Source organism: Saccopteryx leptura, chromosome 5 (genome assembly GCF_036850995.1).
Source record: "Saccopteryx leptura isolate mSacLep1 chromosome 5, mSacLep1_pri_phased_curated, whole genome shotgun sequence".
NCBI lineage: Eukaryota > Metazoa > Chordata > Mammalia > Chiroptera > Emballonuridae > Saccopteryx > Saccopteryx leptura.
This window is the reverse complement of record NC_089507.1, coordinates 1,145,982-1,159,693: the sequence shown is the minus strand read 5'-3', so window position 1 is coordinate 1,159,693 and position 13,712 is coordinate 1,145,982. Positions and strand designations below refer to the sequence as shown.

The window sequence follows — 13,712 nt, the reverse complement described above, 5'->3', positions numbered from 1 at the left end:
GAACACTTTAGCTACCCTTCTCTTGAGAAGAATACTTTTTTTTTTTTTACATTTTAAATTACTTTTAAGTGAATGTACTGGGGTGACACAGGTTAACAAAGTGACATAGGTGTCAGGGGTACAGTTCTAGCACGCGTCATCTGTACACTGCACTGTGTGTTCTTTCTCCACCTCAAGTCAAGCGTTCCTTCCATCACCATTTATCCCCCTTACCCTCGTCCGCGCCCACCCCCTCTTTCCCTCTGGTAATCACCACATTAATGAGTTTGTTTTGGGTTTTTTTTTTTGTTTTTCGCTTAATCCCTTCACTTTTTTCAACCAGCCCCCAATTCCTCTCCCCTCTGACAGCTGTCAGTGTGCTTTCTGTATCTGTGAGTCTGTTTCTATTTTGTTTGTTAGTTCATTTTGTTAATTAAATAACACATATAGGTGAAATCATACGGTACTTGCCTTTCTCGGACTGGCGTATTTCACTTAGCATAATGCTCTCCAGGTCCATCCATGCCCTCACAAAGGGTAAGATTTCTGGCCAAGTAGTATTCCATTATGTAAATATACCACAAGTTTTTTATCCACTCATTCACTGATGGGCCCTTGGACTGCTTTCATATCTTGCTATTGTAAATAATGCTGCAGTAAACATAGGGGTGCGTACATACTTTCAAACTAGTGTTGCAGGTTTCTTCAGATACATTCCCAGAAGTGGAATCGCTGGGTCATAAGGCAGTTCCATTTTTAAGTGATGGAGTGGTGAGATTGTACTCTAGGGGAGGGTCAGAGTATAAACAGATATTCAGAATCCAGTAGGTGATACTACTGAAGACAGGCAGAGCGGAGGTCAGTGCCTTCATGTTCCTCTGCTGAGAACCAGCTGCGGGGACCCGGTTTGTGCTTCCTGTGCCTTATCCAGCCCCTGGCCTTGCAGCAGGGGAAAGTTTCCTTCTAGATTCCTCCATGCATATTGCTGCTCAGTCATGCCGTTTTCTGTCTATCTCAGCCCTGGCAGAGCCCCTTGCTTGCTGACTGTACCCACACCTAGCCCCAAGGGGCTCCGGTGGCCAGTCAAGTGTGTCATGGACTGCTGTGGAGCCAGGTTCCACTGCAGGGACCTGAGTTTGTCCTCTTCCCCACCTCAGTAAATGGCCTGTCCTTCTCCATGTCCTCAGGAACCAGCAGTGGGGAGGCAAGAGCAGTGGGGTCAGTCACCATGTCCACCTGCACAACCTGGGCCATAATACTTGACTGCTTTGTGCCTCAGTTTCCTGATTTTTAGAAGAAGAATTACAATAGTAATCTCCCTACTAGGATCTCGTGAGGATTCAGCAAGCGTGTGTGTGTGTGTGTGTGTGTGCATGTGTAAAAAGTATTTAGGAACATGTCTGACATATAAACTCTCAAAAACCAAGTCGTAGCCATTATTATTGCTTCTTCATCCAAACACCTAGGAGTCATCTTTGCTTTTCTTTCAGCCTCACCCCACAGCAAGCCTTATAATCCCTACCTTCAAAGTGTCTTGAGGCCCGAGCCAGTTGTCTCAGTGGTAGAACATCGGCCCAGTGTGTGGATGTCTTGGGTTTGATTCCCGGCCAGGGCACACAGGAGAAGCGCCCATCTGCTTCTCCACCCCTCCCCCTCTCCTTCCTCTCTGTCTCTCTCTTCCCCTCCCACAGCCAAGGCTCCACTGGAGCAAAGTTGGCCCGGGCACTGAGGATGGCTCCACGGCCTCCATCCTCAGGCGCTAGAATGGCTCCGGTTGCAACAGAACAACGCCCTAGATGGGCAGAGCATCGCCCCTGATGGGCTTGCTGAGTGGACCCTGGTTGGAGCACATGTGGGAGTCTCTCTCTGCCTCCCCTCCTCTCACTAAATAAAAAGGAAATAAAAGTAAAAAGTGAATTGCTAAAAATGTCTTGAGTTGGCCTGCATTCCTCCATCTTCACTGTCACCACCTCTGTCTTTCCCACTTGGATTCCTCCAGGCCTTTCTGAGCAGTCTTTCACCTGTTGCTTTTACAGCTGCTGGTTATTTATTATATCCAGGCAGGTGGTCTTCTAAAGCACTAGAAAAACCATGCCACTGCTGTGACTTGACTCTCCAGTGGTTTTCTGGAGCACGTAGAATAAAATCCAAGCTCTTGAGCGTGTCCCACAGCCTTGTGGATCTGGCCCTGCCCCTTTTCTGGCCTTGTGCCCTCTGCGCTCCCAGCCCCCACTGAGCACGCTAACCGCCAGGGTTCCTGCCCCGCCCTTTCCTCCTCTGGAGACTTCCCACAGAGTCTACACGCCTGGCTTTACACTGTCAGCTTAAGCATTGCTTTCAGAACCACCTCCTGTGGCCACAGAGGACAGTGAGGCCTCCTGTTGCAACCTGTTTCTACAGCTTGATTTCTCTTCTGTGCACAACTCACCGTTGCCTGAAGTGACCTTAGTTACTTGTTTGCTTATTCCACCAGGATGCAGCTTCCCCAGAGCAGAGACCTCCTCTGACTTATTCACTGTATCCCCAGAACCATTCATCCCAGAGCTAGCACCAGGTGGGCCGTACTGATGTCCGTGGTTTGTTCCCAGAGCGCCAGGCAGCAGGGAACAGAGAGACTCTGCTAGCTGGAACGGCACCGTGCCAGTGCCAGCAGTGGTGGTACCGGGAGAAGCCGTCTATTTCTCCTCAGGCCACACCTGAGCAGGGGGCCTGGGCTGATTTATTCCCTGTCCTGGCACCAGCTGGCAGTGTTGTCCTTCCCTTCCCTCCTCCTTAGCATTTTGAGACAACTAACATGTAAGAAGGGAGAAGTAAATTTCTTCTGGTGTTGATGTGCTTTCTTGTAGACAGAATTAAGACAATGACCTTCATTATTTTTCCACAAAAACATGATTGACCTAAATGATATTAGCCTCACTCTCCTATTTAACTGAACAAGTCATACTATTATGGGCATTTAAAAAAGATGAACTTGCCTGACCAGGCGGTGGTGCAGTGGATAGAGCGTCGACCTGGGATGCTGAGGACCCAGGTTTGAAACCCCGAAATCACCAGCTTGAGCACAGCCTCATCCAGCTTTAGCGTAGGGTCATTGGTTTGAGCGTGGGATCATAAACATGACCCCATGGTTGCTGGCTTGAGCCCAAAGGTCGCTGGCTTGAGTAAGGGGTCATTGCCTCAGCTGGAGCCCCCTGGTCAAGGCACATGTGAGAAGCAATCAATGAGCAACTAAGGTGCCACAACTATGAGTTGATGCTTCTCATCTCTCCTGTCTGTCTGTCTCTCTCTAAAAAAGATAATAATAATAGTAAAAAAGAAACTTGTACTAGGCAAAACATGCACTTGGTTCTAAATTCAAAATTAAGACTTCCCTCTGCTTCCCTGAACCCTCCCTGTAGACTTTAGGTAAAGGATAGCCTGGAATGGTTCGGGAAAGGTGCAACTGTAGTAGTCTTAAACATGGTTTCATCAGACTGCACCTTTTAGAGAGTTTTAGGGTCACAGCAAAATTCAGCAGAAGGCACAGAGAAGTCTCATATCCCCTGTCTCTCCCACACACACACTGGTTCCCCCACCATCATCACACAGAGTCCACCATGTACACTAGGGTCAGCCATGTACACTAGGTCCAGCCCTGGTGCTGTACATTCCGTGGATTTGGACAAATGTGTCATGACATGTATCCTTCATCGCAATCTCATACAGAGCATTTTAATCGCCCTAAAAAATCTGTGCTCCACCTGTTTCTCACTCCTCCCTCCAGTCCCCTGGTGACCAGTGATCTGTCCACTCTCCATAATTTTGTCTTTTCTAGAATGTCATAGAACTGGAATTATACAGTATGTAGCCATTTCAGATAGGCTTCTGTCACTTAGTAATGTGCATTTAAGTTTCCTTCATGTCTTTCTTTACTTTTTTTTTTAAATGAGAGGAGGGGAGACAAACAGACTCCCACATGTGCCCTTGCCAGGATCCACCCGGCAACCCCCATCTGGGGCCGATGCCCACATCAACCGAGTTATCTTTGTGCCTGAGGCTGATGAGAGCTTAGACCAACTGAGCTGTCCTCAGTGCCCAGGGCTGATGCTGGACCCAGCTGAGCCACTGACTATAGAGGGGACAAGGGAGAGAAGGGGGAGAGGGAGGGGGAGAGAATCAGATGGTTACTTCTCCTGTGTGCCCTGACGAGGAATCAAACCGAGGACATCCCTACGCTGGGCTGACACTCTATCCACTGAGCCACTGGCCAGGGCCAGGGCCCCTCCACATCTTTTTATGGCTTGATAGCTCATTTCTTTTTAGTGCTGAATAATATTCCATTGTCTGGATGTAAGTTTTATTTTTCTATTCATCTACTGAGGAACACCTTGGTTGCCTCCAACTTTTGGCAAGTATGAATAAAGTTTTTTAAACATCTGTGTACAGGGTTTTGTGTGGACATAAGTTTTCAGCTCCTTTAAGTAAAAAAACAAACAAAAACAAGACACGAGATGCTGGTTCATGTTAGAGTATGTTTAGTTTTGTAAGAAACCCTCAAACTGTCTTAAAAAATGGCTGCACCATTTCACATTCCCACCAGCAGGAGTGACACTCCTGCTGCTCCACATTCTCCCTAGTATTTGGTGATGTCAGTGTCCTGGATTCTGGTCATCCTAACAGTTGTGTGGTATGTCTTGTAACTGGTTGGAACATGGAAGCGGCTCACTAATAGGCTGTCACTGTCTGTGGGGACTGATGTCTCCGTAGTGCAAGTGATGGCAGTGAAGATGAGGCAGAGCAGACGGATTTTTCAGAGCTTTTTTTAGAGCAGAAGGAATCTTCTGTGAGTGTGAACAAAAAGTTAGGAATGTGAGATGATTCCTGGTTCTCTTCGTTCTGAACCTGAACAGAGATGGCTATGACACAGGGAAAACTGGGAGGGGAATCGTTTATTGTGGGTTGTGTGTGTCAATTTTGGACATCTTAAGACATACATGTTCATGAGACATTGACACAAGAGAGGTCACATGAGCAGTGGGGTCTGTGAGAAGAAGTCTTGTGCTAGAGATACACACTTGGAGATGGCCAGTATATCTCCAATTTTTGTTAAAGTTGCCTAGGTTGGTGGTCCTCTACCCCTGGCAGGAGCTTGGAAAAACACTCATGCCCAGACTCATGACCTGTCCCCGGAGTCAGAGCCTACAGGCTGGGTGGCCCAGTCACGGGCGTGTTTTTGAAGCTTCCCGGCTGATTCTAAAGAGCAGCCAGCATTGATAATCACGGAACTGAACTCAGAAACTGCCAGCCAGCGTGGAGGTACCAGTGAGTGGCCCCAGAGAGAGAAGGGAGTCAAGAAGAATGTGCTGTCGGGAGCCAGCACGTGTGTGATGATAAAGCTCACGGAGCAGCGGGAGACCAGGGCACTGTGCCCCCAATTGCTAACCAGCTCTGATCGGGCTTTATCCAGAGTTTTTTTAATAAGATCAAACAGTTCTTTTCAAGTGTTCTCAGGCAGCTCATTCGAGATATACAGGCAGACTGTGGTCAGAAAGTTATTTTGTGAGTAAGGTACCCAGATAAGAAGAGTTAGTTGATCTTAAGCATTTTTTTGGCTAAGTATTCTCATGCACTTTCATCCTCCTAGAAAACACTTTTATAAGGAAAAAACAATTCTGGATTATCCTGGGTGAGGATTCCTCCCCAAGCAGTGCCTGCTCCCAGGACCAGTGTGGGCCTTCCTTGTTCATCTTGCTCCGAGTGGCTGAAACACTGCCCCCAGCCTCCTGTGCAAACGGAGTGATTCACAGTTCCATGGTTTACACTATTATGTTCAAGTTATAGCACCAGCTCTTCTCAAATAAATTTATAGATTGAAAATGATCCTAATTAAAACCTTAGCAGGAGTTTTGTTTATTTGATGGTTTGGTTTTTATTTTTCTTTTGTAGAAATTGGCAAGCTGATTCCCAAATTTGTATGGAAATGCAAAAAAACTAAGGAGAACCAGGATCATCTTGGGAAATAAGGCAGTACTATTGGTGGAGGGAGAGCTGACTTGGGGTGGTGAACACCAATGTAATATACAGAAGATGTTTTGTAGAATTGTGCACCTGAATCCTGTATAATTTTATTAACCAATGCCATCCCAGTAAATTCAATAAAAGTTTTAAAGATATATATTTTTAAAAAGCACACTATTGGGGCCCTGCCCGGTTGGCTCAGCGGTAGAGCGTCGGCCTGGTGTGCGGGGGACCCGGGTTCGATTCCCGGCCAGGGCACATAGGAGAAGCGCCCATTTGCTTCTCCACCCCCCCCTCCTTCCTCTCTGTCTCTCTCTTCCCCTCCCGCAGCCAAGGCTCCATTGGAGCAAAGATGGCCCGGGCGCTGGGGATGGCTCCTTGGCCTCTGCCCCAGGAGCTAAAGTGGCTCTGGTCGCGGCAGAGCGACACCCCGGAGGGGCAGAGCATTGCCCCTGGTGGGCAGAGCGTCGCCCCTGGTGGGCATGCCGGGTGGATCCAGGTCAGGCGCATGCGGGAGTCTGTCTGTCTCTCCCCGTTTCCAGCTTCAGAAAAATACAAAAAAAAAAAATGGTGGTATCTTTAAAAAAAAAAAAAAGCACTATTGGAAAGAGTTAGTCTATTGGATATTAAGACTAATCGTAATACAATAGAAATCACTAGGAATTTGTTAGCAGTACAATGTAGTGTCAACTCAAGGATAAACAAATAGACCAATGGGCCAGGATAGAAGATCCAGCAGACCTCCATAGGTGTGTATTAGACTCATGACCTCTGAGAGGCTGGCACCACAAAGCCATGATAAAGGAGGCTGGTGACATAAGGGATAAGGGGCAGTACCTCTGGACCCCTACTTCATACCATACACACAGGAAAATTCCAAGTGAATTGTATATCAACACATAAAACACAAACAATAAAGATTGTACAAGATATCATAAAGAATATCTCCAAGACCTTGAGATAACCCTGGCCAGGTATCTCAGTTGCTTAGAGCACCATCCTAATACACCAAGGTTGCAGGTTTGATCCCTGGTCAGAGCACATACAAGAATCAACCAATGACAGCATAAATAAGTGGAACCAAAAATTGATGTTTTTCTCTCTCCCTTTTTTCTCCAAAACTTAATAAATAAGTAAAAATTAATTTTTAAAAAACCTTATAAAAAAAGACTTTGAGGTAGGCAGACATTCATAGACAGGACACAAAATGTATCGACCATAAAGAAAGAGATTGGTAAATTGGACAGCAGCAAAATTAAGAACCCCAGTGTATGAAAAGATACCACTAAACAAGCAACAAAGCAAGCCACACAGGGTAGAAGACATTTCCAATAAATACAACCGACTAAACGAAAACCCTGTCCAGACTAATGAATTCTTACAAATCAAGAAGAGAAAGACATGTCTTTTTTAAGTAGGCAAAAATCATGAATAGGTATTTAATGAAAGAAAATATACAGTTAATAAAGAAGCATTTGAATACTGTTGACTTTCTCAGTCATTGGGGAAATATACATTAAAACTGTGAGGTATTTTTCCCCGCCGAGGAAGAAGGAAGGGGCCAGAGCCACGAAGTGTGGAATAATAAAAGGCTTTATTGAGTACAGAGTGCATCCCACCCAACGAGGTTCCCAGGTCCTGGGGACACAGGGTGACCCACATGGGAGATATTTAAAGAGTCCCATCTAGGGTGGTCGAGCTAATGTGATGTGGTGAAATCTCACTGGCTGGCAGAAGGTTGCTTTTTTCCCATAGGGCTCCTGGGAAGTTTCTTTTGGCACACCTGGATGTGGGCAGGTGGTTCTAGCCAAAGTTCTCAGGTCTGGTGTCTTGCGTGACCGTTCCCCATTGCTGACCACCCCACAAAAACCATAGTGAAATACCACTTCACTTTACCAGATGACTAGAGTTAAGACTGAGGACTAAAAAATAATAATAAATAAATGGCCTGACCTGTGGTGGTGCAGTGGATCAAGTGTTGACCTGAAACACTGAGGTTACTGGTTCGAAACCCCAGGCTTGCTTGGTCAAGGCACATGTGGGTATGGATGCTTCCTGCTCCTTCTCTCTCCCTTCTCTCTTTCTCTCCCCCTCTCTCTAAAATGAATAAATAAAAATCTAAAAATGATAATAAAATTAAATAAATAAAATGAGGATAACGTGTTACCGGAGATGTCAGGCAACTGGGCTTCCGTGTGTTGCTGATGAACTGGTTGGTATTGTGTCTGCTACAGGTGGCCCCGCAGTCTCACACCTCTTTATGTAGACATTCGTTAGAACTGTGGACATTGTTAACCAAAGTCTGTGTACCAGAATGTTCACAGCAGCACTCTTCACAATAGCCTCAAGTGGAAACAGCCCACATATCCATCAATGGGATGAATAAATAATAGTCTTGCATTCAAACTATACAACATAACAAGTAAACGACATACTCTTCACATGACAACATGGATGAACCTTAAAGCCATGATGTTGAACAAAAGAAGTCACACACACACGGAATAAGCCACACAGAGACAGTGCCTATCCTGTTCCATTGATACAGAGTTAAAAAACTGGGAAATACGGCCTAGATGGTAGTGACCAGTCTGGTGGAGGGGCAGGGACCCGCTCGGAAACCTGGAATGTTCCATCTGGATGAACCCAAGTGTGTTTACTTTGTAACAATTTAACAAATGGTGTCCTTATGATCTTGTACTTTCCTGTACCTTATATTTCAATTTTTTGCAATTAATTTCAAAATTCATAATCATGTTCCAGTGTTCCCTCCCTGACCTGATGTCCAGATTGCTGTGATTGAGATGTTGGGTGTTCCTGAGCTTTGGAGTTACACGTCTGTGGGCATTTCCCCAGTTTCCTCCCCCGAGTGTTATTTCACATGCCCTGGACTTAGGTTTTACTAATGGAGGTCTCGAGAGGAATCCTATTTTCAGGTCATGTGAATAAAGGCCTTTAGCTCCACTGAAGACAACAGTGATCTTGTAAAGGATTAAGGTTAGGACACTTGTGAAACTGAATTGATTTATGAATCTTCATTTTGGAAAATACGCTCAATGTAGACCATTTTCTTATTAGGTATTTGAAATGTTAAAATTAAATGAAGGGATTATTTTGGTGATATTTATTCTCTCCCTCTTTTTTTTTTTTTTTTTTGTTTAGTTAAATGCTCTGCAGGATCTCCATCCATTACCCAAGATTATTTTGGAATATAGGCAGGTAAGTTCATTTTTTCTTTATAAGTTGGTGACTAAAGGGAAGCGTATGGCACCATCTCTGTTCTTGGAAGTCCATAATCACTGAGGTAGCCCTGAGGTTGGTTTCACTCACATCTACCATCAGCCACACTCAGTGTGAAAGGGGACGAGGGAAAACTCTGAAAGGAGTATTCCATGTGTCGCCGTGTGACTGCCGTGTGGTGTAGACTTCCATCGGTACCGAGTGTAGAAGCCTCCTCCATCCCTCGTCCCCCGCCCCACGTCTAGGCTGCTGAAGTGGCTCTGCAGCTGCTTCCCCACCGTGCATGAGCACTGACATGCCCCTTCTCCCCTTCCAGCTACTCTGTCCACACCCTGCCCTTGGCTCTCTGCTGTTTGTGGTCCACCAGTACCACTTTCACCGTCCCTGGTGCCATCTGCTTTTTATCTACTGTGCCTGTCACCTTCTGTCTCTGCTGGGGCCCGGCAGCTGCTAGAGAGCATAATGGTGGCAACTGACCCTTGTCCCTGAAGTAATGAAAGGACCAAAAGAGGACTGAGAAGGGCACCACAGGGGACAGGCATGCAGAAGTGCCCGCTTGTCCTGGGAAAGTTCCTGGGAAAGAATTATTCCAGGATAACCAGTTTATTTTATTTTTATTTATTTATTAAAAAATTTTTTTGAAGTTAGAAGTGGGGAGGCAGAGAGACACACTCCCGCATGTGCCCTACCAGGATCCACCCGGCATGCCCACCAGGGGGCGGTGCTCTGCCCATCTGGGGCATTGCTCCACTGAGCCCAGAGCCATTCTAGCGCCTGAGGTGGAGGCCACAGAGCCGTCCTCAGCGCCCGGGCCAACTCTGTTCCAGTGGAGCCTTGGCTGCGGGAGGGGAAGAGAGAGACAGAGAAGAAGGAGAGGGGGAAGGGTGGAGAAACAGATGGGCGCTTCTCCTGTGTGCCCTGGCTGGGAATCGAACCCAGGACTTCCACATGCCGGGCCAACGCTCTACCCCTGAGCCCACCGGCCAGGGCCACCAGTTTATTTAAAAGCAGTAGGTACCACTTTTCTTTGTGGGTTACTGTGGTCTAATTCTGGGAACCACACAAAGCTACTTCAGGGCCTTCTGGAGTCGCCCTTGGTGACATTAGCAGCACACCCAGTTATTCTGTGAAGCATGGCTTTGACACTCATTCCTATTTAAATACTTAAACAAAGAAAGTGATTATTTTTGTCTTTGTAATGTAGGTTCACAAGATCAAGTCTACTTTTGTAGATGGACTACTAGCTTGCATGAAAAAGGTAATTGAAGTTAAAACATATTAGGAATCTGGTTTACACTTGAGTTCAGACAGATGTCGAAGTTGTTTACATTTCAGTTACCGGTGAAATAATCTAGTATACTGAAAGTGTGAGCCACGATTTTGTTGTTATTCGGGCCTCTTTATAGAAGGCACCGTTATGCCTTAGAAGCTGTTCTGATGTGGAGGCCCTGCTGCTGGCCTTGTGCTCCCCCATCTGTTGTTGCCACTCATTTCTGAGGTCATTTCAGGGTGGTCTGTGGTCAGAGGTGTTCTGTGACTTGTCTGAGGCCGTGCAACTCTTCTGGGGTGCACAGCCCCACCTTGAGTCCATGCTGAGCCCCCTCAGTCCCCTCTCCCCATGCACAGGGTTTCTAAGTGACTGAGAGACCCACATATCCTATTGCAGTGAGTAAGGGGAAATTTGCCCACCCTGATCACCTGTCAACGGTGTCTGACACCTCGGACATGTCAGGCTGGGTCAGGGCCCCTGCAGGGAAGCAGAGAGTGCTGTGTCTGGGCGGGAGGAGCGGAAGGGCGCAGCAGGTTCTTGACCTCAGAGCTTACACGATGCTGTCTCACTGGTGAAGGGCTCCGTTTCCTCCACGTGGAACCAGACTGGAACTGTGACTGGAAGACTTTCCGCCAAGCACCCTGTAAGTGAGCACTCCTGAACGCCAGTTTTCGTTTCTAAGAGGGAATCCCGTGCTGATGGACGGTTTGTTTGTTTTCTGTTTGTTTATTCAGCCAGGATTTATCCAGCACCTACTGTGTTTTGGGAACACAGGGGGGGACAGGACATATGGTTCATCCTCTTATAAAGTGTTGAGTCAGTGAGGGGCTCTTCTCATCCAGAGAGTTGTGCACCCAGTGCCCACAGCAAGACGCATACCTTGTTCCCACCTGCTGCTCCGTTTTCAGAATTGTCCTGAACAGGTGGCTTTCTGATGTCCAGAAATGGGTTGAAATAGCTGATGCTCTGATGGCCCACCTCCATTTCGTTGTTCAAGACTGCCTCTGCAGAAAAAAGCTCCCAATGCTTCTGAATTTAGATGCAGGTTTAACAACACTTAATGCAATTGACTTTTTTTTTAATGGTTTTATATTTTTGAGTTAAAGACAATTCATTAGTAATTTGTCATTATAGGAACAGTTCTTTAAGTACAGAAAAGAAATGTAAAAAAACCCCAAAAAACAAAAAAAAAACAGCTAATGCCTGACCAGGCGGTGGTGCAGTGGGTAAAGCGTCAGACTGGGATGCGGAAGACCCAGGTTCAAGACCCCGAGGTCGCCAGCTTGAGCGTGGGCTCATCTGGTTTGAGCAAAAAACTCACCAGCTTGAGCCCAAGGTCGCTTGCTCAAGCAAGGGGTTACTCGGTCTGCTGAAGGCCCACGGGCCAGGCACATATAAGAAAGCAATCAATGAACAACTAAGGTGTTGCAACACGCTATGAAAAACTATGATTGATGTTTCTCATCTCTCCATTTCTGCCTGTCTGTCCCTCTCTCTGACTCTCTCTCTCTGTCTCTGTAAAAGAAAAAAAACCAAAAAACAAAAAAACAGCTAATAAAAGTCCCCTGCCACCCCATCGTGCAGAATTGACTGTGGCTAACATGTTAGTATCTATCCTTCCAGAATTTTTGTTAAGCACATGTGTTTATAAAACACTACTTTCCAACAAAAAGAAAACTATACTTTTATTTTATGCTTTTTAATTTCATTTAAGAAGTCTTGATATTATACATCAATATTGATCTGAATCTATACTTAGATTTAAATAATTGAGTTATTTACCATATTTTTTTGCTCCAAAAGACGCACCTGACCATAAGACACACCTAGGGTTTTAAGGAAGAAAATAAGAAAAAAAATATTCTGAACCAAATGGTGTGTTAAAAAATTTAATAAAATATGGTAAATATATTAACTAAATACGTGAATATAAATGCTCTGTATGACATATACATATACATATATGTTCATGGTAAAGAAATTCAAGTCACGTGGAAGTTTGTAGAATAAAAAACGTGATCTTCTTCCCTTCCCCTTTGTCACGCACCTGTTTTCTATCCCACGGGTTCCCTCTGTGAACAGTCTGGACTGTGTCCTGCCAGGCCTGCGTCTGGGCCGTTAGGTGTGTGGCGAGCGTGGTACTTGCAGGCAGAAGGTGGGGTGGCTGAGGAGCAGAAAGAGGCCAGGACTGGTCAGGCTTGCCGTGGGGTGCGTGGGAGCCGGGGCTTTGGGTGCAGGACGCCCTTGGAGGACTCTCAAGTCCCGGCCGTCTCTTGAGCCTCGAACCCATTCTGAGAGGGTCTGATTTTGGACATCCCACTTTAGAGAGCCCTCCTGTGGTCTTTATCCCGCTGCCTGGTACCGGGACTAACTCTAGCCTTAATGCTGATACTAGTGCCGATCCCAGTCATAACACAACCTCGTCTGGAAGCGAGTGCGGTGTGCCGCTGCCCCGCAGTCAGTGTCTCTGCGACTGTGCCCACCGCACCCTTTCTCTCCGGCAATGCCACTTCTCATCGAGGGTTATCCAAGGAGTCTACTGGGAGAGCTCACTTTTTGTTAGGGCTCTTGCTGCCTCCTGTATGAGTTCCTATTTTCTATTGCATTTTCACATTAGTCTCTTACTCTGCTTTATTTTTCTTCCAGAAACGTCTAATGTCTCTGGTTTGTGGGTAGTGCTTCTTCCAGGTTTTCAGTGATGCTGTTAGTTTTATCTATTTATTTTTCTGCTATTTCAGTTGAATTTTGGAAAGAGGAGACTTAAGCATAATGTTTGCATTTGGCACCACCTTTAACTGAAAGTCTGCATTATTATTTTTTTTTCTTGAGTGTGTGTGACAGAGACAGAGAGAGGGACAGATAGGGACAAACAGGAAGGGAGAGAGATGAGAAGCATCATTTCTTCGTTGTGAACAACTAAGCAAGCTCCTTAGTTGTTCATTGATTGCTTTCTCATATGTGGAGGGGGGGGGGCTCCAGCAGAGCAAGTGACCCCTTGCTAAAGCCAGTGACCTTGGGCTTCAAGCCAGTGATCTTTGGGCTCAAGCCAGCTACCACGGGGTCATGTCTATGATCCCACGCTCAAGCAAGCGACCCAGCGCTCAAGCTGTTGAGCCTGCACTCAAGCTGGAGGAGCCAGCGCTCAAGCCGGCAACCTCGGGGTTTTGAACCTGTGTCCTCTGCGTCCCAGGCCGATGCTCTATCCACTGTGCCACTGCCTGATCAG

General features: G+C 46.3%; 1 protein-coding gene across 5 annotated transcripts in view; it reads left to right on the top strand.

Moving 5' to 3' along the window:
* The window catches only part of POLN (DNA polymerase nu), a 140,880-nt gene that overhangs the window by 50,575 nt on the left and 76,593 nt on the right, over window positions 1-13,712 (top strand). For all 5 annotated transcript variants that reach the window (XM_066384780.1, XM_066384777.1, XM_066384778.1 and 2 more), the window contains exons 12-14: window positions 9,139-9,195; window positions 10,421-10,474; window positions 11,064-11,129. In XM_066384780.1, the coding sequence (XP_066240877.1) occupies window positions 9,139-9,195; window positions 10,421-10,474; window positions 11,064-11,129 (177 nt within the window). The remainder of the gene's footprint in view (window positions 1-9,138; window positions 9,196-10,420; window positions 10,475-11,063; window positions 11,130-13,712) is intronic.